Below are 26,474 nucleotides of genomic sequence, written 5' to 3'. Positions count from 1 at the left end.
CCGGTTTGAGGAGGGACAAATGGAGTTTGGCTGAGGTATAGTGGTGTCAAACAGACGGACAGTCAGGAGGTCGACTGAGTGATGGGCCCCGAAATAGGAGGTAAGCACCACCTGTTGATTCAAGAAATATCCAAAGGTGCTAAATTGGAAATTAAGCTAAATTAAATGTTCACTCAGTAGAGCTTCTGGTCTGTGTCCGTGGTGATTTTGGGGTAATTAGTGATAAAAGTTTGGGGAATATTGGACTGACTAAATTTATTGCTGTTTATTTTGGGGGTGAATTTTGAGTTAAGAGGTTATGTGTTTAAGTCAATACGGTGTGTGTTTAAAGTGATGAGGGTTGACTGGGGAGGCCAGCCAGCCAACCAGTAGTTTAGGGTATTCGGTCTGATTGATCAGCAGAACGCGGTTCGGGCGTCGAAATAACCGCGGGCTAAGACCCCGCAGTGATGCTTATAATACACTTGAATAAATTGTCTTAGGACTGGGGCGCGGCCCCTAAGAGTGCAGTTGCTCAGCGTGTGGCGGCGACCCCTGATCGTGGACGCACGGTCAGGTTAAAAGCTCGGGTGGTACCCGGGGGATTTCGAGCCCCCCTTAAAAACTAAAGTGATCAAGGGGATCACTTTCCTTACTGCGCTGTTTGATTGACAGGGTGCGACCCGGCTGCGACTATTCAACGTCGGGGACTTGTGAACTTTAAGTAAAGCCAAAAGCGTGAACTGTGATATTTCACGTGGCTGGTGGAGGTCCTTGTTGCCTGGCGGGAAGCAGTTATAAATTAAGTAGGGCTTAGGAATCTGACCGCTCTCGGCGGGGGCGTCCTCGAAGCGGGTTTAATTGATTAGCAAGGCGCGGCCCTGGGCTGAAAGATGCTTTTAAATTAGTCGAAAAACTTAGGAACACCGGTAGAGAAATGAAGAAGATAAGTTGTTCTGGCATATGGTGTTTTCATACGTTTATACGGGCCCGTGTATGTAAATAGAATGTAAATTACCCGTGTATGTAAATAAAGTGTAAATTACATTGAGAGCGCTTATATTGTTTAAAAGCTTGCATGTACAGGCTTGCTTTTGTTTGTGGTAGAGAAAAAAGGAAAAGCGTCTCTCTCTCTCTGTCTCAAGAAGCTGCAGAGAGGGGGGCTTGGTGAAGTGCATGAGAGCCGCGTGGCTCTGTGTTCCTGAAAGAAAGAAAAGGTGGGGGCTGTGTGTGTGTGTGTGACAGGAAGTTTGCATGCCCATATAAGGAGTGAGCACCCAGAGAGGAAAACAGAAGAGGCAGACTCTGGCCACATGAAGCAATGGAGGCTTTAAGGAAAGAAATGAAAATGATATTAATGCTATGGTTTAGTGTGTCAATATATATAGGCCCCAAATAGATAAAGGTGGACTTTTCTCAACCTAGAATTGTGAGCATAGCAGCAAAACCATAGATTAACATAATTGGGAGAAAACAAGCCAAAGTTTGGTTTAAAATTTTACAGCTTGACCTCCCACTTGTCCCCATCCTGAGAAGAAGCTCAAAGGACAGTTAATCTTCTGATGAAGACCAACAGAACATCGTGGATTTGGGAAGAATTAATAGCAGGCAAAAGATAGTGCAACTGAACCGTTAACACTGAAACCAAACTGATGGGACCAGCAGCATGGAAGGAACTACGAGATGGAAATGTGCACTGTGAATGACAGGCTGGACAGTTGAACGGTGGGAAAGCACTGGACACTGATTGTCAGATTTGCCATGCTTGGAGTAATCTTGAAATAGACGACTGAAAGGATCAACAGAGAAGAAGAAACCACGTGATGAAACATGGACGGCGAAAGTGCAGGCTGTTCTTACCCTCCTTGACTAAATTGGTTTCAGTTATGTACTGAAATATAAGAATGGACACTAGAGGCTTCTTTCAAAGAAAAACTCAGGCTGGGACTTAATCCAAAAGGAAAATACTGAAGAGAAACAGAGAAGAAAACGGACTGTGTTTGCTGGAGACTTCAAGACAACAAAAGGACACTGAGAAAAGAGGACAGGGACCAGTGAGAGGTGAAGCCGGACGAGTTCGACTGCAAGAATACAGGGTATAATTGGATTGAAATGAAACCCTGGACTCATGATGGTGTTTAGAGATGTCCACCAGAAAAAAGGGAAAATGAAGAAAGAAAATAACTGACAATTACGTGAATGAATGGAAAACACACATACACAAAGTGTTACATGTGAAATTATTTCTGGAAAGAATCAGAAAGTGAGATAGTTTTGAATTAAGAAATCAGTGAAATGATGTATGAATTAAACCTGATTATAACATACAGAGGCAATGAAGAAAGCAGCTTACACTCATTGAACATTAACAAAATACATAGGAAAAGCAATGAAGACCTGCTTACACTTATACACATGACATAAGCTGGTATTTCTGACCAGAGAGAGGGAAACGGGTAGTTTAAGTACTCATGATAATAATAAAATGTCTCAGTTGTGTTTCTTCAGGGGCGAAACAGACCTGGATCAATTCTCCACGTGCAGCGGTTGGAAGAAACCTATAGGTTAACTTGACTGGATATGATAAGGCAAGTTTCTGGTTGAATTGTTCACACTTGGTGCCCAACGTCCACAGCGCCATGTCTCCATAGACCTGACAAGTGGGCCCTAACTTCTGGCTGAGGACCAGGAATGCTGTTAATAAGGTGGGAACTTAAAATTTGGGTTAGCAAATTTGGGTAGGAGAACTGACGGCTTAAGTGGAGAAATGTGCAGGAGTCTGAAACACTGCAAAAGCAACATATGCAAATTCACATACACAAGCAGAAAATGCATTAGCCTTACAAGGACAAGCTCATAATGATTAATGCATAGACATTGATTAAACCTGGCTACGAACACAAACATACGCAATGAAGAACAGCTTGCTGTTTGTATGAGTGATAGAATGGTGTGAATGTTTAATAGAATACATTTGAGTTTGAAGTAGAGGAAATTCAAAGAAGCTATATGACAAAGGGAGTGAGTCATGAACAAAGAAAAAGTGATTAAAGTAGTTTTAACCATAGCAGACAGAAGAGGAGTGCAGATTTGCATCGGAAACTTATAGTTTAAGTGATTATATGTTGTCGTAAGGGGGTGATTGTTGTGTGCAAATTGTGTGGGTTTCACAAGACTTTCGGTGTATTGAGGAGGTGTAATTATGTGAGTTGACCCGGGAGTGTCAGGACTGCGGGGTCAATATTTGTGTGTGTAAGGTTGTTGAGGTTGTGGTGATGGGTTGATTTTGTCAGTGAGGTTCGGGTTGTTGTTGTTTTTGTTTTTAATAGAGGGAGTTTTAGGAAACATGGACATGTCTGAGAGGGGCCCATTATTTTTGTAACAGTGCACTTAGAGAAAACCTGTCAGGTGATTTTGTTTTGTGTTTTCATGAGCTAATAATCAGCTCTCTTTTTATTTCTCATCTTTGTACTAAGCAGGCCTGTAACAGTGGATAACAGCGCTGATAAATTCTCGGGAAGAGCAAATATAAGGTGGGCTTTCCAGATTACAACTGGCCAAGGGGAAAGCTCGTAAGTCCCTGTCGAAAAGGATTGTAGCGATTCAATCCAGTCCAAAACATAAGGAATTAGTTTCCTATCGAAAATAAAAAATGAATGAGCTAATTTTGCTGAGGGTGGAGAATCTGATGCGGGAGGCTCCACTATTAGCAAAATATGGTGTGATTACAGGTCAGTGAATGTGTGTCAAAATAAAGGGGGAATTTAGGGTTTAATAATTTAATTGTTAAATAATTTAGGATCATTTTATGACTTTTGGGTTTTTTGGTCATTTGGATATGGTAAACAGAAACTGCTATTTTTATGTTAAGGTTAAAGGATTAAAGTGAACTGAATCCGGTTTAGAAGATACAATGCCACTGTTTTAAAGCTGTGTACAAATTTTAGAGGGAAATTGTGGGACACGTTGATTTCTAGGAAGTAGTGGTTATAATGTAGGCTTACACATACAGATATTACATAGATTTATTTTTAGGATAAAGGGGAGAGCTTATAAGTAGAAAGGATTTTTTATACATATTGCATTCTGTGCCTTTAAAGGAGTTGTGGCTCAATTCGTCTCTTGAGGGTCACGAGCTTTTGGCTAGCGCTAGGATTGGCCAATCTACTGTGAGGAGGATATGAGTTATTGAGGGATTGCACACGCTTACAGACACAGAGTCCAGAAACACACATGAGAGTATTGATTCCAGGCAAAAGGCCTGAAATTCGTTTAGCTTTTAACTGAACTTAAAGACGGACCAAAGAGGAAGGAAAGCATATATTTTGGTTACGGCTGATAAACTAGAATTAGAAGGTATTTTTACATTAGAAGGAGCAAAATGAAATAAAAAGAGTTATATCAAAACAGGTTATAACATAGGAAATGTGAGGTTAAAGGGAAGTTAGTGTTAACACACAGGAGTTGTGTCTAGGCAGCATTTAGCTCTGATCAAATTTATGCAGGAGTAATTGCTTATATGCTTAAACTCGATTGATTAGAGGGGAAATGGGGTTTTGTTTCCTTTGCAGAAGATCTCTGGACCATGAGAGAGGGTCAGAGCGAGGACACAATGTATTGCGACCTCTGGTGTTCCAGAGGGCGAGAGAGGGAGTGTGGAGCAGGGAAATTATTTTACTGCTATTGCTAAATAATAATCATCATCACCATTGCATTAATAATATAATTTACAGCACAGATATTGCATGCGGAGATTTATACAGTGTGTGTTTTTCAGAAAGACTAAGTTGCATTCTTTTACTAAGCTCTTAGTAGGGGTTCTTTTAAAGTTTTACTGTTGATTTTTGTTTTATATTTTGAACAGTGCACTGATTTTTGTTTGAGAGTCTTTTCTTTAAGCAGATCTGCACATTGGAAATTACAAGCATTACACGTCGGCGAGAAAATTGTTGCAAGTGAGTTTCTCCACATTAAAATGGGCTCTGGAGAAAGCCACTTATTGGGACAATTAGAAAATAAGGGTCCCTGCCTAAAAAGGATTCAGCGAGGTAATCCGATCTAAAGTTCTTGTTTTTCTTTTTGAAATGACGTCATTTTGCTGAGGGCGGAAATCTAAATGCGGCGATGGTTTCCACTATCAGCAATGAATGAATGAATGAATGACTGGAAATAAAACAAACTGACTGACTGGTAAAAGCTGACAGGACTTGACCACGACTCAAGGTTAACCTCCACCTAGATAGGAAAAAGGGTGGATGAATTTAGGTGTGTTTCTTTTTACAGGAGCAGATAGATGACAGCGACATCTGAGGTTGCATGACGATTCAACTGTTAAATACTACTTTCGGTGTTTGTGAACCTACCAGGGTGGTTGTTCAGGGGTTTGTGTTGTGTTGCTCACAGAGATAACTGTGAGAAAGTGTGTACACACCTGCGCAGCGTTAACATTTGCATTTTCTTCTTTTGAAACAGGGTGATTCTTTTTACAGGAAATGTTTTACAGGACCTCTGGAATGTGGATGGCTGACGCCTAACCCGAGATGGTCAAATGTGGTTTGCTAACGTTTGTTTTGGCATGTGGAGGATTCAGTAGAAAACAGACAAGTGACATGAGAAAACAAATAAGGGATGCAGTTTCTATGGAACAGTTTAATATGGGGTTCGTAGGGATAAAGCAAGTGGAGCGACATTGCTTAAGGGAAGTCACTGATTAAATTGGGGATAAAATAAATTGCGGCAATAATAGTGATGTAATGATTTGGGAAATCCTGAATGTGATACTTGTCTGTTGTGCTGAATACTTTATCACTTTCGTGATCTATAGTTGGTTATAAATAAGATGTTTGATTTAGCAGATTTGTTTTCCAGGATACAGGTTCCAGGTGGAGCTGGGAGTCAAATGAGCTTAACCTGTAACTGCTGACTGATGTTTTTACACAAGCTTACAGGTTGGCAGGAGATTGTTTTAGAGAAAATGTGTAACGTTCGTGTACAGGCCTCAGTAGGGAGTCAACATGTGGGAGGAGGCCAGGAAGGCCCAAGAGGAGGTGGCCCCGATGAGAGCTTACTCGAGATAAGCTCCACCCTAAGTAACACAGGGGGGAACATAGAGGCAGAATAAACCTCTCCCCCTGTGCCGCGGTTCTCCCCAGCAGTCTACCTGGGGACACGAAGAAAGAAGAGGAGCGTGACATACCAAGCATTAATTCATTCCAGGCTCCTAATAGGCTAGGGCTCTAGTCTAAAGTATTTGATAGTTTAAAGGAATCGTAATAGTTTTGTACGGTTTTTACTTTTATACTCATAACGTTATACTCTTCTCATGAAGTGAAAGTAAAAGAGCCTGGGAACAGTGATCATGAAATTGTGGGAAAATTGGAAAATAAAGGGGATGTTGGGGTTAATAAGTGTTATAATGTGTTTGTTTGTTTATTGGCAGACAGGTGAATTGCCCAGACGCAGAGGTCTATCCGCTCCAGAGTCCAAACCGATCGAGTCGTCGAGGAAATTCAAGCGCGAGGTTGGCTCAGGTGGGAACAATTAGGTCCGACGTCTTTGATGGGAGTCCAAAATCGAATGGCTCTGGACATGTTGTTGGCTGAGAGCAATGTTTGGTGACATGTGCTGCACCTTTATTCCCAACAATACTGCTCCGGACGGAACGGTCACTCGGGCGCTTGAGAATCTGAAAACGTTGTTTAGAACCATGCATGAGCAATCAGGTGTGAATACGGGGCTGGGAGACTGGATCACGTCTGTTTTTGGGCAATGGAAGGGTGTGTTTATGTCTGCCATGTTTTCTCTTATAGTTTTTCTAGGTATATTGATGATCGGATGTTGTCTCATTCCTCTGGTAAGGCGAGTGTTGGTAAAACTGGTAAGCAGGGCCCTAGACTCTGGTTCAGCTGGTTCAGCTGGTCCGGGGTATATGATGCCGTTGCGAGAAGCCGCCTGGACGGAGGAGTGAAACAAATTCTGGTAAAGGTTGGCCGATGGCCAAAGAGGAGGAGTGTGGACAAGAGATATTTTATTTTGTATTCTTATGGTGACGATTTATAATCAGAACTATCATGGATCAATCATTCATCATTGTCGAATCTGTTGACAGAATAATCTCTGAATTATATCTATGGTAATCTGAGCAAAATATTAATGTATGTATATTATCATCACTTTAATTAGTCTATTGTTGTTCTCTATCATTCTTTCTATCTGCTTAAGCTGTTGCAAATGGTATCCATATCATTGTATTCACCCCTCTCGAAGCTGTGGGTCCAGTAGGGCCTTCTACATTCACTTACACACATATTCAGGCCCACACCAACATGCACATAGAGAGTCATGGAAAGTACGCACGTTCACTCCTGCACGTACTAAGAACAGGGAGGTCGTCTCAGGACAATCTCTCGGTTGGACACACAGTCTCACAAAATTGCACAACATATCACAAACTTGTTTGTTTCGAAAGTAGTATCGGATGTCTATATAAGGAGAACTTTGGAACTGTTATCATTTCCAGTAAGATCTGGCTGTGATGTCATCAGGGTAATATAAGGATGGGGAGCGGTCTGCTCGAGGAAGATTGGAAGATTGTAGGGTGGCTGTTGCAAGTTTCTTCTCACACTGTACTGTGTGTTTTAATAAAATAATTTGTGTTGACCCACTATGGACTTCCAGTCGTATGTCTCTTCCCCAAAAAATCGAACCATGACACAGCCAATAGAAATAAAGAAAAGTCCAGACTGACAGTCTCTGTGGGCTTAGGCAGTGAACTGCTCACGCTGCGTTCAAGTGCATCACAAACTATTGGAATTGGATCCAACTTTGTGAAGCAGATTTCTTCTCAGCTGCTGTTTTGAACATTTCCTCATGAACTGTATTAAACTCTGTAAATGAACTGAGAACTATTTCTACATTTGAAACTATGGATTCATTTTCCCGTTCACTTCTGTACGTTAGTGTATGAATGAATGTTAGACTGGGCTCCATGGAAACACTTGGACTGGTCTCAGCTGCCTTCTTCCTGTAGTCACTCCAACAGAGTCCTTTCTCTTCTCCAGCTTCTGTTTGAAATCCTCTCACAGAGCCTGAATCCTGCTTTGCTGTCATGTTTGGGCCTGTGTTCGGCTGCTCTGTGTTCCTCTGCTTTAACACACACCTCACCACAGCAGCTGTGTGGGTCGTCTCTGTAGCAGCCATATTATGGGCTCAAATTGTGGTCATAAATATTTTGTACTTGTAAATCCGGATTTGTATATGTAAAAAGAATTTGTGTGTGCGTAAAAAAGATTTGTATGTGGACTTAGTTATTCTACATGTTTGTACATCAGCTTATTAAATCCTGTCTGCTGTCCTTATTTATTACTAATAAAGACAGCAGACAGTCTGCTTCACTGTCACTGTGTGGGCGGAGCTGCCTGAGCCCCGCCCACACAGACACAGCTCCTCTCTGGAGCAAGTTACAAGTTACTGCAAGTTACAAGTATGAATTTTGACCCTATTTTTCTTCCTTTCATCTGATTGTTCAATGTCATGTCAATCACACATTTAACTATCCAAGATACATTTCAGCTTCTGATACATGAACATCGTCACAGCTCCTAACTTCACCTTTATTCGCTTTGACATTCATGTCTTTCTTTTCTCTCTCTCTGTTTCCACACAAACTCAAAGTCTCTGCAGCCCTTTTTTTTATCTGCTATCATCAGATCTTCAACAGCCTCATTCACATCCCTCACACACTCTACAGCCTCATCAGTACTGACTTCATCTTCACTGACTGATGGAGCACAACATGAACCTGTGGAGGCTGAAAAGCTTGTCCTGTCAAACATCTCCCCGTCACCACTCCACTTCTGTCAGCCTTTAAACGAACCCTGCTCAAGTCTGTCACTTCTATTTGGAGCCAAGAGAAAAAAACTGTTGTTCAGTTGTTTGGAAAGACACAACATTTCTGAAAGCACTCAAACTTCTTCACATTTGTCTTCAGACACATCCTGAACATTTAGGAACTAAAGAAAGTTTCAAACATCAATCAAAGATCTTAAATATAGAAAAACAACAACAGCTGCAGTCAGTGAACTCACCTCAGAGTCTCCAGTCGACAGTTTGGACTCTCCAGTCCAGCACACAGAAGCTTCACTGCTGAATCCTGCAGCTTGTTCCCACTCATGTCCAGTTCTGTCAGATGGGAGGGGATGGACTTCAGAGCCGAGGCCACAACTTCACAGTGACTCCCTGAGAGTCCACACTGAGTCAGTCTGTGATTACAGAAAATATAAAATGTGTTATTATAAAAGCAGAAAGTCTGCATTATAAACACAGACTGAATGTATATGAAGACAAAACAGAGTGAGGTCATAATCTGATGAACATCTGTTCTTCACATCTGTGCTTCAGCTCCTCTTACTGTGTTTGACATGACACAACGATTGAGTCTCTCTCAGACCTGCAGACTTTTAATGAGAATCTTTGTTTGGCTTTAATCTGCAGATGAAGGAGGAAGATGGTGTCACATTTAGGCTTCCATAATGTCCACAGTCTGTCACTGAGATCTGATCCAGAGTCAGAGTGAAGACACACATTTGGACTGTTTCCTGTCTTGAATCCAGAACATTTTGAATGAGCTCAGCTCAGTGAAGAGTTCCAGCTGGAAAGATGATCTCTGTTTGCTACCTGCTGCTGTCAGGTACGACTGTTCACGTCCACACGCAGGAAAAATCTGCTGACTGTCACCAAACGGAGCAGAAATCTCATCACTGGACAATAATGATGAATGAACTCACAGCTGCTGATATCACATCTGATTTCAGGGGAACTAAACACAGAAATGATTGGTTCATTTTAGCTTTCTGAGCCATTAGTCTGCAGGTTTATCACTAGTTGGCAGAAACAGATTTGTATTAATGTTCAGCGCTTCAGTGTTTATGACTCCAGATCCAGGTGACAGCAAGTCAAAATGATGTTACCTGTCTGTGTCCAGCAGCAGCCTTTGAATATTGTTATAAACTCACATGGATCAGTTTGTCTTTGATTGGTTTGTAAAGTTCAAATTCATTTATATTCATCAACTCTAAATGAAAAATGTTTTTCTTCTTCTATGTTTATTATTAGAGTAACAAATTCTTATAGTTTCCTGTTGTTGAGAATTTCAGTGTAAAACCACTCGGACCTGTGCATCACTGCACACTGTGAAAGTATTACTGCAGTTTAATCTATAATCCTAATCAGTGTGTTTACTGGACTGTAGTCAGACCTCCGTTATACCAAAGGAAACACTGAACGTCTTCAAAGTCACAATAAATTTATAATAAATGCTAATAAATACTGGAGTGTTAGAAAAGATGCTTCCAGCGTGTTTGTCTTTGATAGGGTTTATTCTGTTCGTCTACAGTCTGACCACTTGGGGGCGCTTTTGTCTCTTTTGCTCTGAGCCTTGGGTTTATTCAAACTGATTTTAATAAACTATTTTCTGCAAGTTGAAGCTTCATCTCCATCTCCAGTGGTTGTTGCATATTTTATGACTTTTTATGACATATTTTATGACTATATTAGTAACAGTCAGAGAGTTTACCGTGGAGAAATCACACTGAAGAACTCGGCACACATTTTGGGGGCCTTTCTGTTTGCTGCTACAATCTGCAAATTTCATTAAAAGTTTAATAAACTATCATCTGGTCTTTATTGTTAGTTAGCACATACCTTAAAAACGCTAAGCTGTAAGCTAATGATAGTTATATAACAGCAGATGCATGCTGTGTATGTTTTACGTCCAATGGATGCAGGATCTGTTAAGTCGACTATCAACATAATCGTTTGTGGCAGCCCTAGTGTGACCTCAAATAAGAAATGATTGCAGTTTATGACTGAGTAACTAAACTATCACCAACTGATAATATTAATGATCACATCTGGACTCACCGAGCCTTTCTGAAGTTCCTGGCAGCTGGAATCAGTCTCAGTCGTCCCTCCTTTGTTGTGTTGTACTTCTTCAAGTCCAACTCATCCAGAACCTCCTCTGACATCTGCAGCATGAAGGCCAGAGCTGAGCAGTGGATCTCAGAGAGTTTCTTTGATTTGTTCTCCGACTTCAGGAACTCTTGGATCTCCTGAGATAATAAGATGTCGTTCATCTCCATCAGACAGTGGAAGATGTTGATGCTTCTGTCAGGAGAGGATTTTGTCTTCCTTTCTTTTAGATTCTTGATGACTCTCTGGATGGTTTCTGGACTGTTCTCTCTCTGACCCAGCAGACCTCCTAAGAGTCTCTGGTTGGACTCCAGACAGAGGCCATGAAGGAAGCGAACAAACAGGTCCAGACGACCATTTTTACTCCTGAAGGATTTTATTAGTGTTTCCATCAAAAAATCATCCAGAGATGACTCGTTGTATTTTTTTCCCAGGAAGTTCTTCAGCACCTCTGACTTCCTGTTGCTGAAACAGTGGAACATGTAGACTGCAGCCAGAAACTCCTGGATGCTCAGATGAACAAAGCAGTAGACTGGTTTCTGGAAGATCACACACTCTCTTTTGAAGAGCTCTGTACAAACTCCTGAGTACACCGAGGCCTCTGTCACATCCAGACCACACTGCTCCAGGTCTTCTTGGTAGAACATGATGTTTCCTTTCTCCAGATGTTCAAACGCCAGCCTCCCCAGCTTCAGAAGAACTTCCCTGTCAGCCTCCGTCAGCTCCTGTGGACTCGTCTCATGTCCCTCGTGGTACTTGTTCTTCTTCCTCTTTGTCTGAACCAGCAGGAAGTGTGAGTACATGTCAGTCAGGGTCTTGGGCAGCTCTCCTCTCTGCTCTGTAGTCAACATGTGCTCCAGAACTGTAGCAGTGATCCAGCAGAAGACTGGGATTCTACACATGATGTGGAGGCTCCTGGATGTCTTCATGTGGGAGATGATTCTGCTGGACAGCTCTTCATCACTGAATCTCCTCCTGAAGTACTCCTCCTTCTGGGCGTCAGTGAAGCCTCGTACTTCTGTTAGCCTGTCAACACATGTAGGAGGGATCTGATTGGCTGCTGCAGGTCGGGAAGTTATCCAGACGAGAGCCGAGGGAAGCAGATTCCCCTGGATGAGGTTTGTCAGCAGCTGGCTGACTGATGACTTCTGTGTGACATCAGACAGCAGCTTCTTGTTGGTGAAATCCAATGAAAGTCTGCTTTCATCCAGGCCGTCAAAGATGAACAAAAGCTGAGAGACAGCCAGCTTCTCTGCTGTGACCTTCTGTAATGTTGGATGGAAAACATGGAGCAGCTCCAGAAGACTGTACTGCTCATCTCTGATCAGGTTCAGCTCCCTGAATGAAAGCAGAACCACCACACTGACATGTTGGTTCTCCAAGCCCTCTGCCCAGTCCAGAGTGAACTTCTGCACTGAGAAGGTTTTTCCAATACCAGCCACGCCGTTGGTCAGAACCACTCTGATGGGTCTCTGTTGGTCAGGTAAGGCTTTAAAGATGTCCTGGCACCTGATTGGAGTGTCATGGAGGGCGTCCATCTTGGAAGCTGTCTCCAGCTGCCTCACCTCATGTTGGGTATGAACCTCTTCACTCTGTCCCTCTGTGATGTAGAGCTCAGTGTAGATCCTGTTGAGGAGGGTTCTACTTCCTGTTTCATCACTTCCTTCAGTCACACGTTCACATCTCCTCCTCAGACTGATCTTATGTTCATCTAAAACCTCCTGCAGACCAACATCTGCTGAAAGAAAGAAAAACAGAAAGAAAACTCTTCAATGTCTGAACAACAACAAGAAGTCCAGTTTTCAGAAATGAGTCCATCAGCAGACAGATGTTCAGTCTTACTTTGTACACAGCTGCTCTGACTGGCTGTCTGCAGTCCAGCTCTGGTTCTGGATCTTTCTCCACACTGGGGACAGGACGAGTCTCCTGATGAAGCAGACTGGTCCCAGTATGAGGAGATGCACTGTCTGCAGAACCAGTGTCCACAGCTGGTAGAGACTGGATCCTTCAGGACGTCCTGACACAAAGCACAGCAGGACAGCTGCTCCCCCTCACAGACACCACTCCTCTTCCTCTTCCTCCCTCTGTGAACACATTTTGTTTATCACTAAAATCATTGACTGTCAGTGACAAACATCCAGATTTGATGACACTGACTTTTCTCTGTGACCATCAGAGCTACTGCACAAAGTGGAGAAACTTGTGTTTGAGTTCAGAATCCAAGTTTCCTTTGCTGTTCCTGCCTGTCTTATTAAACACAGAGTGATCAGCCTACAAACTCCACAGCAAAAGCCTTCATCACAGAGCTGATTATGTCCTTCACTGGATGTACTGGAAGTTTGGGATCCATCACTTTGAACTGACCTTTGACCTCCTCTAAAAACTGTGGTGGAGCAGCGGTGTCACATTCAGAGCTTTCAGCTTTATTTTGAAAGAGTTCAGTCATCAGGAAGTGAACTTCTGGGTTCTGATTTTCTTTCTATTATTTTACAGAAGTGAAGAAGAAGAACTAAAAGCTTTGAAATGATCTGAGTGATATTTTTGAACATTGCCACCAAATTGAGTTCAGCCTCCAGCAGTAACTTTGTTTCATGATGCCTCCCTGATGATGTGATGTTTGATTACAAACCTGTTTATGTGTTAGACATGAATCACATGAACACAGGCAGAAAAAAGAAGCCAATGAAACAAATGACAGAAACGTGTTCATTCACTGCCATAATCCATATTTTATATGTACAGATGTTTGTAAAGAACACGTGTGCAGCGCTTTGTTCTGAGTATCTGCTGTCAGCACACAGTGCAGCAATAACTACAACCACACGTTTCTGTAGATCCTGAACATCAGCCTGGAGGAATCTGACCTCAGGTCTGCACACAGAGGAGCTTCACCTCTGGGATGATGCTGGCTTCAGCTCCTTCTACAATCAGGCAGAAGCTTCTGCACCATCAGGACACAAACAGAGAGGAGCTTCTATCCTCAGACCATCCAAGTCCTAAATCAGAACATGCTCCCCTCATAGCATCACCATCAGGGTTTAAACAGGACCTTACATCATGTTCTTGTCTCACTGTCATATTTCAGATCATATCTGATTCATTACGACGTCACACGCTGCTACACTGATCCTGCTGCTTCATTACTGCTGATATTACTCTGCTCACTCTGTTCAGTTACTCTGTTTACATCACTTTGCTCATTTGCTTTGTTCTGCTTGCACTGCTCTGTCAGTACATGCTGTGCTAATGTGGCACAAAGCACTTTAACATTACATCTGCACAATGTTTCATTATTTCATTTAATGATTGTTTATAATGTTTTGTCCAGTCACAGGAGCAGCTCAGCACATTTCACTGTGTTGTACGTGTATGACGATACCTGTGACAAATAAACAGCCTCGGACTCTTCAATCTTCTGCATTTCTTTGGAGATCAGCTCAGTGGCCTGTTGAGACCATCTTTCTATTTCTGATGACTCAGTTCAGATTATTATCCTGATACTTTCTCCATGTCACACACGGTGTAATGTCACTGTCATGGTCCCCGCACCTCGCCAGCTGACGTCAGTCAGACGCCTTGTTTTGTTTATTCTCCCTCTCTTGCCTCTGCTCTCTCTTTCTCTCTCCCGCTCTCTCTTTCTCCTGCCGGGGCGGAGCTCAGTGTGGGCTCCCGCTCCTGGCCCACGCACCTGGGGATGATCAGTACACCTGCCACTGATTATGAATTAGAGGGCTACTCAACTCGTCGCTGGATCGTTGAGCCATCAGCGTCAGTCGTCCTGCAATCTGCAAAGTTTAGTACGCCTGAACCTGGAGACTAACTGTTTATCTGTATGTGTGTAGATTCCCCCTGGACCCGTTCCCTGTGCACTGTGACTGAGCGTGAGCAAGAGTGGTGGTGGAGAGAAGAGGAGCTGTGGAAATCCTCACTTCCTGGACTCCTGCCCCTTTCACTCCCGGACCCTGGAACCCCGGCCCCTTTTTCCCCAAACACCTTTGTATATATATTTCACTATGGAGAGCACTGTAAATAAATTCACTCTTGTTTGAAGGAGTTTGTGGTCTGCGCCTGAGTCTGCTTCACTAGTCGTGACAGTCACCATGTTACACACAGTGTAACGTCACCATGTTACACACAGAGCTGTTCTGTTCCTCGTCACTAAATTCAAAGCTTATGTTGGCCGTATCTGTTCTGGATTGTCAGTAAAATGGCAGTAAAATGATTCTCACAGACTGATGCTACAGATTTCTTTCACAGACTCGTTTCCAACAGTCTTATAAACAGTAGGGCTGCTACGATTAGTCGACTAGTCACGATTATGTCGACTATTAAAATCGTCGACGACTAATTTAATAGTCGACGCGTCGTTTGAAGCTTTGTAAGATGACAAAAGACGCAGGAATAAGTAGTAGGATTTAAGAGTGTAATAACGGACTGAAACAGAAGATGGCAGCACTGCATGTACAAGGATGCCAGCTGCCGTTAAACCCCGAAGAAGAAGAAGCTGTGTCCCAGAATTCATAGCGCAGCCCAGCTCAGTTTCCAACAATGGCGGCAGCTAGTTAGTTTTAATATTACTCTTATTATTCTTTCTGGGTCACAAAATAAACGTTTAACATATTTTTAAGCGAAAATGTAGCTGTGTAAACTTCAAATATCTGCTCAGTTTATCAAGACACCACATATTTTCAAAAGCGCTCCGACGTTTTCGGAGACGTCTGTTACCCACTAGCTCGATAGCGAGCCGGGGGCAAGGCTCACTAGAGTCGTGAGAACACCGGACTCCCGGCAAATCGTTTTCAAACCCACCGCCATCTTTCGCTACTCAGGTTAAACATATATAAGTCACTTAGATAACTTAAAAATGTTATTGTTTGGCTTTTTTTGGTATTTTATTTGAGATTAAAGTTATAGTTTTTACACAGCTGAATAAACGTCAAGCAGACAGCTGATTATCAGAAGTGTGAGATGCTCGAGAATTTACTCCGGTGTCCCGTTATATTTTAGATAGCAAGGAGTTTATTAAACTTCACCGAAACAATCTGCAAATTTCATTAAAATTTAATAAACTATCATCTTGTCTTTATTTTTAGTTAGCACAGACCTTAAACACTTAAAGCTGTAAGCAGAGATGGGCAGTAACGCCTAATCTGATTACTTTTTTCAGGTAACGAGTAAAGTAAGGGATTACTATTGCAAAAACGGTAATTAGATTACCGTTACTTTCCCGTAGGAACGCTGCGTTACTGCGTTACTAAAACTGTGATTTTTTTGCCAGAATGTCTCATGACAGTGACCTAAGCGAGTGCGACATTCGTGACAACAGCTGTGTGCAGATCAACAGTGGATCATATATCGAGTGCGGGAGAGAGTATGAGCGTGCAGCGTTTAAAGCGTGGAAGTACTGACCTTACTTTGAGTTTGATTCCATAAAAAGTGACAAAGACATTAGCGTCAGTTGTGCGTGGGAAGAAAACTTCTTTTTACAGCGAAAAAAACCCTAAACTTCCAAGCAAGCACCGAGTAGCTACCACGTAATGGGAAACTCACAGAGAAACTCGCGGATTCTTCCACTGACCACTGCGGCACACCTGCACCAGGGTAAACCTCCGCCTACCCTGCTCCTGCTTTACAGGTGAAAATAGAGCAACAGGACCGCTAGTCTTTGACTTTATTTATTTTCTGCTGTGTTTTACTTGCATCTATTTGAAAGAGTGAGTGTAAACACAAATATATATATATATATATATATATATATATATATATATATATATATATATATATATATATATATATATATTACTTTTTTCAAGTAACTTGACCAACACTGGCTGTAAGCTAATGATAAGAGCAGATGCTGCTGGTGCAATAAGCTGTACGTTTTACTTCCAATGGATGATGATCTGATTAGTCGACTATTCGCAAAAATAATCGATGACTAGTCGACTATCAAAATAATCGTTTGTGGCAGCCCTAATAAACAGTGATGTCACCGTCTCCTCCTGCTGACAAACACCTTCACACAGCTCCTCCAACCAGCTGAACTAACTGACTTTCACAGCACTGAATTAACTATGTGCACGTTAGCATATGCTACTTCCGGTGCGGAAACTCCTGTGGGGAGCTTTGTTTCCGGTGTCCTATTCGCGCCTTGTTTACGGTCCAAAACAAGTTAAGCAAATGAATGAATCAAATGGCGATTTACATTTCTATAGATGTCTTGGGCATTTAAATGATGTTCATCGACTTGTCAATATTTTTCTCCCGCGCCTCAGAGCAAAAGAGAAAAGGGATTCAAATGTTATATTTCTCAGCGGTCCCTCGTTTATAGCGGGTGTTATGTTCTAAAAATAACCAGCGATAGGTGAAATCAAGTAGCCAATTTTATTTTTTGACGGTGCAAAACGTTTCGTGGACATCGTGGACATACAGTACTGCACTTCAGAGTCACACTGCTAGCAATCGATGCAGCGATTCTGTACTGTACAGGAGAGACGTCACGGAGGAGATCGTCTGCAGCGATCAGGACGCAGGACACAATGTGACGTAAAAAAAAAAGCATGCAAACTTGCACTAAAAAATCCGGAAACAGCGAGGTGAAAGGTGAACCGCGGTATAGCGAGGGACCGCTGTAATTTTGAAGGTAAGTCACAACATACCCTTCGTAAATACTAATGTATAGAAACCGTTACCAGCAATCATTCATTTTTTGTGTGGCTTTTTTCACGGTTTGTTAACATGCTGTGTGGGTGTGTACTTGACTAGCTGATATCGACATAACAGGGGAAACATCTGGTTTGACTATTCTTCACCTGTAGTTTGAATGCTGAACATTTGCCTGTTTAAATCATAAGACCAGTCACTATACAGAGATGTGCTTCTGAATGTGGACGATGTGTCTTCTGCTGCAGTAATGCAGTTCTGCTTGTGTTGAGTGATGTAAACAACTGATCGATCTAAACGCTTTAAACGTCAAAATTGATTATTAGATTTTTTATGACACAACAGTGGTGAGTGTTCCCACCTTCTGCTCTTCGTAACTTAACGCGATCTTTCCGTTTTCGAGTTTTGGACATTATTTTGGAGGATATCTTCGCAGTAGCAATTGACCGTGAAGTAAAGCTACCGGAAATGTACAACCCCACATCCGGTCTCAAACCAGGAAGTTAGCATTTTCTCGTGCACAGGGTCAATTTTAACTCTGACTTTAATCATCTTATATTTTCTCCTCTTCTCAATAATCCATCTGTGGAAACTGCAGAGGGGAAACAACCTCACAGGTTATCAGACCTGTTAACACCTGTTTCTGTCACAGCCTCACAATTCTGTTTGATTCATGTATAGACACACATTTATTCTTATTAAAATAAAATCAACTGAAAAACAAATTACCTTTTTAAATATTGAAAGCAGATTTTATATTAGATAATTTCTAAGAAAACTAATAACCAAGTCCAATATCCTTCTCTCACTGGGTCATCTCTGTCTAGTTTAAGTTTTAGATCATCCATCCATTTGCTTCCACTTGTCCTTTTCAGGATCACGGGGTCATAGGGCGAGAGGCATTGTCGACCCTGGAAAGGTCGCCAGTCTGTCGCAGGGTTAACACACAGAGACAGACAACCATTCATACTCACAATTTAGATTGACCAATTAACCTATCCCCACTAACTGTAATAATAAAGTGGTCAACAACTTCAAACACCTATAAATGAGTCAGCAGATCTCTTACATGGTCAGCTGGGGTCCATGACTGAAGAACATTGTTGGTGCAGGTTCATCACTGAAGTGTACAGGATTTTCTTTGGACCAGTCACTCCTCACAGACACACAGCTGGATACTGGAGACTGTGACCTCTGACCTCTGCAAACAGAAAAAAACATATTTCTTTTCATATGTGGACACATAGAGCTGTGTGTCATCAGCATAGCAGTGAAAATGTATGCTATGTCTTCTGATGATACTGCCTAAGGCAGGGGTCGGCAACCTGCGGCTCTTTAGTCTTTATTTTGCGGCTCCGTGTGGTTTGGGAAAATAAATTAGAAGTATTTAGCTGAAGTGTATTTTATTTGTGTTTAGTTCTTCTTTAACTTGTAGTTCTAAATTGGAAGATTATTGTGATTTTGAAATATAAAATTAAAATTATATTTTATTATTTTTTCATCGCTCAAAATAAGCGTCACACTCGCGGAAGCCGGTGTACCCGCCGAAACGCTGTGCATTTATCGAGACTTTCAACCCCAGGTAGGCCAATTATGGATCTTCAGATCCACATTATGTCAGCAGCTGTTCTCCACCGTGAACTATGTTAAACACAAACACCGCTCACGCCTCACAGACGACAGCTTACAGTCCTGCGTAAAGATGAAAGTGACTTCGTACAGCCCCGATCTGCAGACGCTGTGCGCAGAGGTTCGGGACCAGAAGTCTTATTGTAAACATATCACGGCAGACCCGACGATGTTTGCATGAACACGCTTTTCAGCATCTCTTTATTGACCGCTTTTCACACACGGTTGCTGTACGCACACAGCCGGCTGTAGCTTTTCAGCTCACAGCCTGACACACACCAACACAACAGCACAGACGTTAAGGCGGCGAGGCGTGATTGCAGGTGCCGCTCAGGTGCGTCTGACTCCCCTGCAGCGGCGCTGCAGACCACGCCCCGCCACACACATTAACCAGGTAAAATACAAATTTAGGCAGAATTTTGCAAATATCTATTTTTCTTTTTTTCAGCAGCATAGAGCTTTTTTCCAATTATTTTTTAAAAGTCAGGTCAAGGCTCCAAAAGCCCAAAGGAGATATAAGGGTGGCGGCTCACAACAGTTTTTGTTTGCTACATCATTTTAGTTCAGCTGGGTGTCTTTCCTTTTGTTATATTTCTTTAAGAGTTCAAATGTGTTCATTACATAAATAAAATGTAATTTTCTCTGTAGCACTTCATGGATTTCATAAGCAACACACCTTAGTTGCTCTGTGGATTCTTTTAAAAAGCAATTAAAAACTTTTCTTTTCAAACAAACCTTTTGTTGATCTACTTATTTTATATTCTTTACATTATTTACATTTGATCTTTTACATTGTGTATAATGTCTATTGATTGTATTGTTAAAATGTAATATTTGTGTACAGCACTTTGTGACTGCCTGTCTGTGAAAAGCACTTAATAAATAAACTTTACTTACTTACTTACTTTAGTTGTTCACACAAAGCATAAAGGTAAAAAAAAATAAAAAAAACAATACATACAGTGTTATCTTCATTTTAGATTTCAAAAGGTATTTGCGGCTCTCAGTGTTTTCTTTTGCGTGGAAACCGGGTCCAAGTGGCTCTTTGGGTGTTAAAGGTTGCTGACCCCTGGCCTAAGGGAAGCATGTATAATGTAAACAGAATTGGTCCTAGCACTGAACCCTGTGGAACACCATAATTGACCTGAGTGTGTGAAGATGAATTCCTAGAGTATTTAAAAGTAGAATGGGAGGCAGAGCCTTCAGTTTTCAGGCCCCTCTTCTGTGGAACCAGCTTCCAGTTTGGATTCAGGAGACAGACACTATCTCTACTTTCAAGATTAGGCTTCAAACTTTCCTTTTTGCTAAAGCATATAGTTAGGGCTGGACCAGGTGACCCTGAATCCTCCGTTCATTTAAGGAGACTACTCTGTAGGAGCTCACATACAGTTTGTTGTTGTCATGACAACAACTCCAATGTAAAGTGCATACACAAAATAAACTAACACATGTTAAAAAACAAAGTTTTACTTTGAGGGTGAACAGCCTGGATCTGTTTCATTGCATGTTTTGGTCCAAAATGACAGATGAAGGGTAAAGTAGATGCATTTGCATCAGCAGGAAAATACACCCAAAACGAGCATCATCATACACAGACCACTGTTAGGAATAAACTATGATGTCAGTGGTAGAATTACAGTTAGCAGCTCTCTTACATGGTCAGCTGGGGTCCATGACTGAAGAACATTGTTGGTGCAGGTTCATCACTGAAGTGTACAGGATTTTCTTTGGACCAGTCACTCCTCACAGACACACAGCTGGATACTGGAGACTGTGACCTCTGACCTCTGCAAACAGAAAAAAACATATTTCTTTTCATATGTGGACACATAGAGCTGTGTGTCATCAGCATAGCAGTGAAAATGTATGCTATGTCTTCTGATGATACTGCCTAAGGCAGGGGTCGGCAACCTGCGGCTCTTTAGTCTTTATTTTGCGGCTCCGTGTGGTTTGGGAAAATAAATTAGAAGTATTTAGCTGAAGTGTATTTTATTTGTGTTTAGTTCTTCTTTAACTTGTAGTTCTAAATTGGAAGATTATTGTGATTTTGAAATATAAAATTAAAATTATATTTTATTATTTTTTCATCGCTCAAAATAAGCGTCACACTCGCGGAAGCCGGTGTACCCGCCGAAACGCTGTGCATTTATCGAGACTTTCAACCCCAGGTAGGCCAATTATGGATCTTCAGATCCACATTATGTCAGCAGCTGTTCTCCACCGTGAACTATGTTAAACACAAACACCGCTCACGCCTCACAGACGACAGCTTACAGTCCTGCGTAAAGATGAAAGTGACTTCGTACAGCCCCGATCTGCAGACGCTGTGCGCAGAGGTTCGGGACCAGAAGTCTTATTGTAAACATATCACGGCAGACCCGACGATGTTTGCATGAACACGCTTTTCAGCATCTCTTTATTGACCGCTTTTCACACACGGTTGCTGTACGCACACAGCCGGCTGTAGCTTTTCAGCTCACAGCCTGACACACACCAACACAACAGCACAGACGTTAAGGCGGCGAGGCGTGATTGCAGGTGCCGCTCAGGTGCGTCTGACTCCCCTGCAGCGGCGCTGCAGACCACGCCCCGCCACACACATTAACCAGGTAAAATACAAATTTAGGCAGAATTTTGCAAATATCTATTTTTCTTTTTTTCAGCAGCATAGAGCTTTTTTCCAATTATTTTTTAAAAGTCAGGTCAAGGCTCCAAAAGCCCAAAGGAGATATAAGGGTGGCGGCTCACAACAGTTTTTGTTTGCTACATCATTTTAGTTCAGCTGGGTGTCTTTCCTTTTGTTATATTTCTTTAAGAGTTCAAATGTGTTCATTACATAAATAAAATGTAATTTTCTCTGTAGCACTTCATGGATTTCATAAGCAACACACCTTAGTTGCTCTGTGGATTCTTTTAAAAAGCAATTAAAAACTTTTCTTTTCAAACAAACCTTTTGTTGATCTACTTATTTTATATTCTTTACATTATTTACATTTGATCTTTTACATTGTGTATAATGTCTATTGATTGTATTGTTAAAATGTAATATTTGTGTACAGCACTTTGTGACTGCCTGTCTGTGAAAAGCACTTAATAAATAAACTTTACTTACTTACTTACTTTAGTTGTTCACACAAAGCATAAAGGTAAAAAAAAATAAAAAAAACAATACATACAGTGTTATCTTCATTTTAGATTTCAAAAGGTATTTGCGGCTCTCAGTGTTTTCTTTTGCGTGGAAACCGGGTCCAAGTGGCTCTTTGGGTGTTAAAGGTTGCTGACCCCTGGCCTAAGGGAAGCATGTATAATGTAAACAGAATTGGTCCTAGCACTGAACCCTGTGGAACACCATAATTGACCTGAGTGTGTGAAGATGAATTCCTAGAGTATTTAAAAGTAGAATGGGAGGCAGAGCCTTCAGTTTTCAGGCCCCTCTTCTGTGGAACCAGCTTCCAGTTTGGATTCAGGAGACAGACACTATCTCTACTTTCAAGATTAGGCTTCAAACTTTCCTTTTTGCTAAAGCATATAGTTAGGGCTGGACCAGGTGACCCTGAATCCTCCGTTCATTTAAGGAGACTACTCTGTAGGAGCTCACATACAGTTTGTTGTTGTCATGACAACAACTCCAATGTAAAGTGCATACACAAAATAAACTAACACATGTTAAAAAACAAAGTTTTACTTTGAGGGTGAACAGCCTGGATCTGTTTCATTGCATGTTTTGGTCCAAAATGACAGATGAAGGGTAAAGTAGATGCATTTGCATCAGCAGGAAAATACACCCAAAACGAGCATCATCATACACAGACCACTGTTAGGAATAAACTATGATGTCAGTGGTAGAATTACAGTTAGCAGCTCTCTTACATGGTCAGCTGGGGTCCATGACTGAAGAACATTGTTGGTGCAGGTTCATCACTGAAGTGTACAGGATTTTCTTTGGACCAGTCACTCCTCACAGACACACAGCTGGATACTGGAGACTGTGACCTCTGACCTCTGCAAACACACACATCAATCAGAGATAGATTCTCTGGTTAAAATCTTTTAAGCAGCTGTAAACACACAAACTAAATGATGTCATAGTTTCTGTCAGTGACAGTAATCTCAGATTAGATTACAAACAGCTGCAGAGATGTTCACAGGAAAACAAGGATATGATTTTGTGTCATTCTGTCTGTAAACATGATAACTGACAGTTAGTACAGACAGGACCATTTGAGATTTTAAAATCTCGTGTCACATTTGACCTCTGACCTGTGATTCAAGGTTGATTAAATTCAATTTTATTTATACAGCGCTAATTCACAACAACAGTTGACTCAAGGCGCTTTATATTGAAAGGTAGACCCTACAATAATACATGCAGAGAAAATCTAACAATCATATGACCCCTATGATCGAGCACTTTGGCGACAGATATCTTGCCCGGACATTAAGCTTGCAATACTAATATATTGCAAGCTTAATCATTTTAGCAACACTAAAATATTTAAATGTATGTAAGTATTTTAGTATTGGTAGTATTGTGCTAGCCAGTCACAGGAGCATACTCAGTGAGAGACTAAGATTACCCATAATGCACCATTGAAAGACCCAAGAAATTATTCCTTCCTGTGGATATCTCTGTATAACTCCATCTAGTACACAAGCTGTGTCCCAATTCATAGGCCACATCCTGCTGAGGACCCAGCCTTCGCGGTCTACGTGGGCCGTGTCCACCGACGGCCGGGTAGGCGAGAAGGGTCTGGCTGCAGCCACTGGGGAGCGCCATATTGGGACCTCCACAGTAACCAGAAACACGTGACCTCCACAATAGGCAGAAACATGTGACCTCCACAGTAGGGAGAAACACATTCCTGCATGGATCATGGACTGTGGAAACCTTGCAAGTCGATCGTAAAGGTTGGCACAGAGTCTTTCATGTATAAATTTGCCGTTAATAATTATATAATTCTAGGAATCATCTACTTTGCTTACACTGATTATGTTGGCACTTTGTTAGCGTTACAACAACGGTCAGACCGCCGAGGTATCTAAACTTTAGTAAGGAATGTGTACTTTTAACACCTCTGGTTAGCATTTAGTGGTCAGTTTCAAACATATTTGATTTTTTCTTGTTATTGAACTACTTTTCACTATCTGTAACATCAATGCACATTGTTCCATTTACTGCATATTGCACTTTGTTCATGTCTTTCATTCCACCTGCATCAACACTGTAAAGTTTGTCACAAAGAGATTTATACATTTATAAATACTAATATTCTCTATTCCATTCTGTTCTCCTTTTTTTGCCCAGATTTTAGTTAGCCTTAGTTAAATTGTCTATGTCAATATATACATATGTCACAAATAAAAGTGGCTTGTAAAGAATTTTCTCCCAAATCTCTTACATGCTAACTGTAACGTGTTATTTCTGCTAAAACCTGAACTTAAATGTGTATATGCCGTTTATCTGTTTCTCTCTGTCTTAGATGCAAATATCAATTTGGAGTTCTGCCTCCAAGCCAGAATTGCAGGAATGCACCACGTGTTGGCTGTTTCACTGCCCTCTGTGCCCCACTTTCAGCCCTGCTGTCAGGGCAAAGATCGAGGAGCATATAAATGGACCCATTAAAAATGCTTTGCCTTTCAAAGGTATGTTGGTATTAAATATACCTCATAGTTAAAGTTATAAATATGCCATTCTTTTCAGCACCTCTGCAGTCTCTTTGTTGACCTAAAAGTTGCTTTTCACATTGTACAGTTCAGTTAAATTCCTTGTTATTGACAGTGCTAAATCATGCAATTTAGGTAAAATTGCTTTCATTCTAAACAACACATAAAAATTATGGTTGTTTTCTTTTTTTTACCAAATTACATCATTTACCCATTTTTGGCCAAACAACCAATTTCATGTAATATTCTTAGTTTCAAATAGGGGCGTCTGATGGCTTACTACACTGCAGTGGACCAAAAGAATGACACAGGTTTGATCTTAAGGATCTAATAGTTGTGTTTGTGTATGACATTGCAACACAAATATGTATTTGCAATAGGGGTGGGGGAAAAAATCGATTCTGTGTAGTATCGTGATATTTTGTTTGCTAATAATGTATCGATACAGGGACAGCAGAAATCGATATTTTGTTACAAAAAAGGTTTTTGTGCTCTGACTTCAGAGCATGTTGATCCTTTTTCTGAGCAACAATCCTGACACTGTCCAAATGTGTTTAACTTTTTGTTGGCAGCAATAAACATGACAGTTTACTTATTTTAATTTAAGACACGTTTTATTTTAATTACGTTTAAAACTTTTTTATTTAATGTAAAATTATATTTTGTTTTAATTTACTTTCAAATTCTTCAGTTGCTGAAGGGGCTGCATAGTTTTCACAAATTTCATAGTTCAGAATAGCTATAATTGTACCAGATGGTTGCATTCAGTTAAGTTGGACTAGACTGTAATACAAACCGTTCAAGTTTGTCAACAATAAAACTGACTGAAATGAGAGAAAGACTGAGTGTGAAACTTTGATATTAGATAAAATGAATATTGATAAAGTTTACCTTTATGTACAGAATCTGAATATTGCAAAATATTTTAAAAAAATTGCAATAATATCGTATCGTGCGTTAAGTATTGTGATAATATCGTATTGTGGGATGTATGGTGATTCCCACCTCTAATTTGCAAGATAGACTGGAATAAATTATGACACATCAAATATTACACAGACTGCAGTGAATTTCTGTTGATACAGGCTATTGAGCTTTGAGTTTCCCAGTCAAAATTATCAGCCAAAATATTAACTCTCAAAAAAAAAAAAAAAAAAAGCTGCAGCACATACAGCAACAAACACTGTTACTAAATCAGAATCGTGTTTATTGGCCAAGTATATGTGCAGACACATACAGGGAATTTGGTTCCGGTAGATGGTGGCTCTCAAGCACAGCAATGTAAATCTCACACACACACACACACACACACACACACACACACACACACACACACACACGTGTCTATATATACACACATTACACATACATACACAAAGCTGTGTAAACCAACTATAAATAACGAATCTAAACTTATATACATAAAATACAGAAATGAATGAGGTGGAATGAATACTACAAAATGTACATAAGGTGCAGCTGCAGTCTGCCAGTGGGAGCAGTGTGACAGGTCAACTGTTAAGAAGGGAGATGGCGAGGGGAAAGAAACGTGTTCTGGAGAAATGTGTTCT

At 41.1% G+C, this 26,474-nt stretch overlaps 1 protein-coding gene across 5 annotated transcripts in view; it reads right to left on the bottom strand.

Moving 5' to 3' along the window:
* LOC146360627 (NACHT, LRR and PYD domains-containing protein 12-like) overlaps positions 1-26,474 on the bottom strand; it is a 62,819-nt gene that overhangs the window by 30,388 nt on the left and 5,957 nt on the right. For 3 of the 5 annotated variants that reach the window (XM_084921220.1, XM_084921222.1, XM_084921223.1), the window contains exons 4-9: positions 23,110-23,241; positions 20,895-21,026; positions 18,680-18,811; positions 12,790-13,031; positions 10,900-12,685; positions 9,066-9,239 (exon numbers count right to left, since the gene is read on the bottom strand). In XM_084921220.1, coding sequence (XP_084777346.1) covers positions 9,066-9,239; positions 10,900-12,685; positions 12,790-13,031; positions 18,680-18,811; positions 20,895-21,026; positions 23,110-23,241 — 2,598 coding nt within the window. The remainder of the gene's footprint in view (positions 1-9,065; positions 9,240-10,899; positions 12,686-12,789; positions 13,032-18,679; positions 18,812-20,894; positions 21,027-23,109; positions 23,242-26,474) is intronic. The other 2 variants (XM_084921221.1, XM_084921224.1) reach the window with 1 other exon arrangement.

The sequence above is a fragment of the Perissodus microlepis genome, chromosome 23, assembly GCF_051167445.1.
Source record: "Perissodus microlepis isolate ML-2025 ecotype Zambia chromosome 23, ASM5116744v1, whole genome shotgun sequence".
NCBI lineage: Eukaryota > Metazoa > Chordata > Actinopteri > Cichliformes > Cichlidae > Perissodus > Perissodus microlepis.
This window is presented reverse-complemented; position numbering and strand designations above follow the sequence as displayed.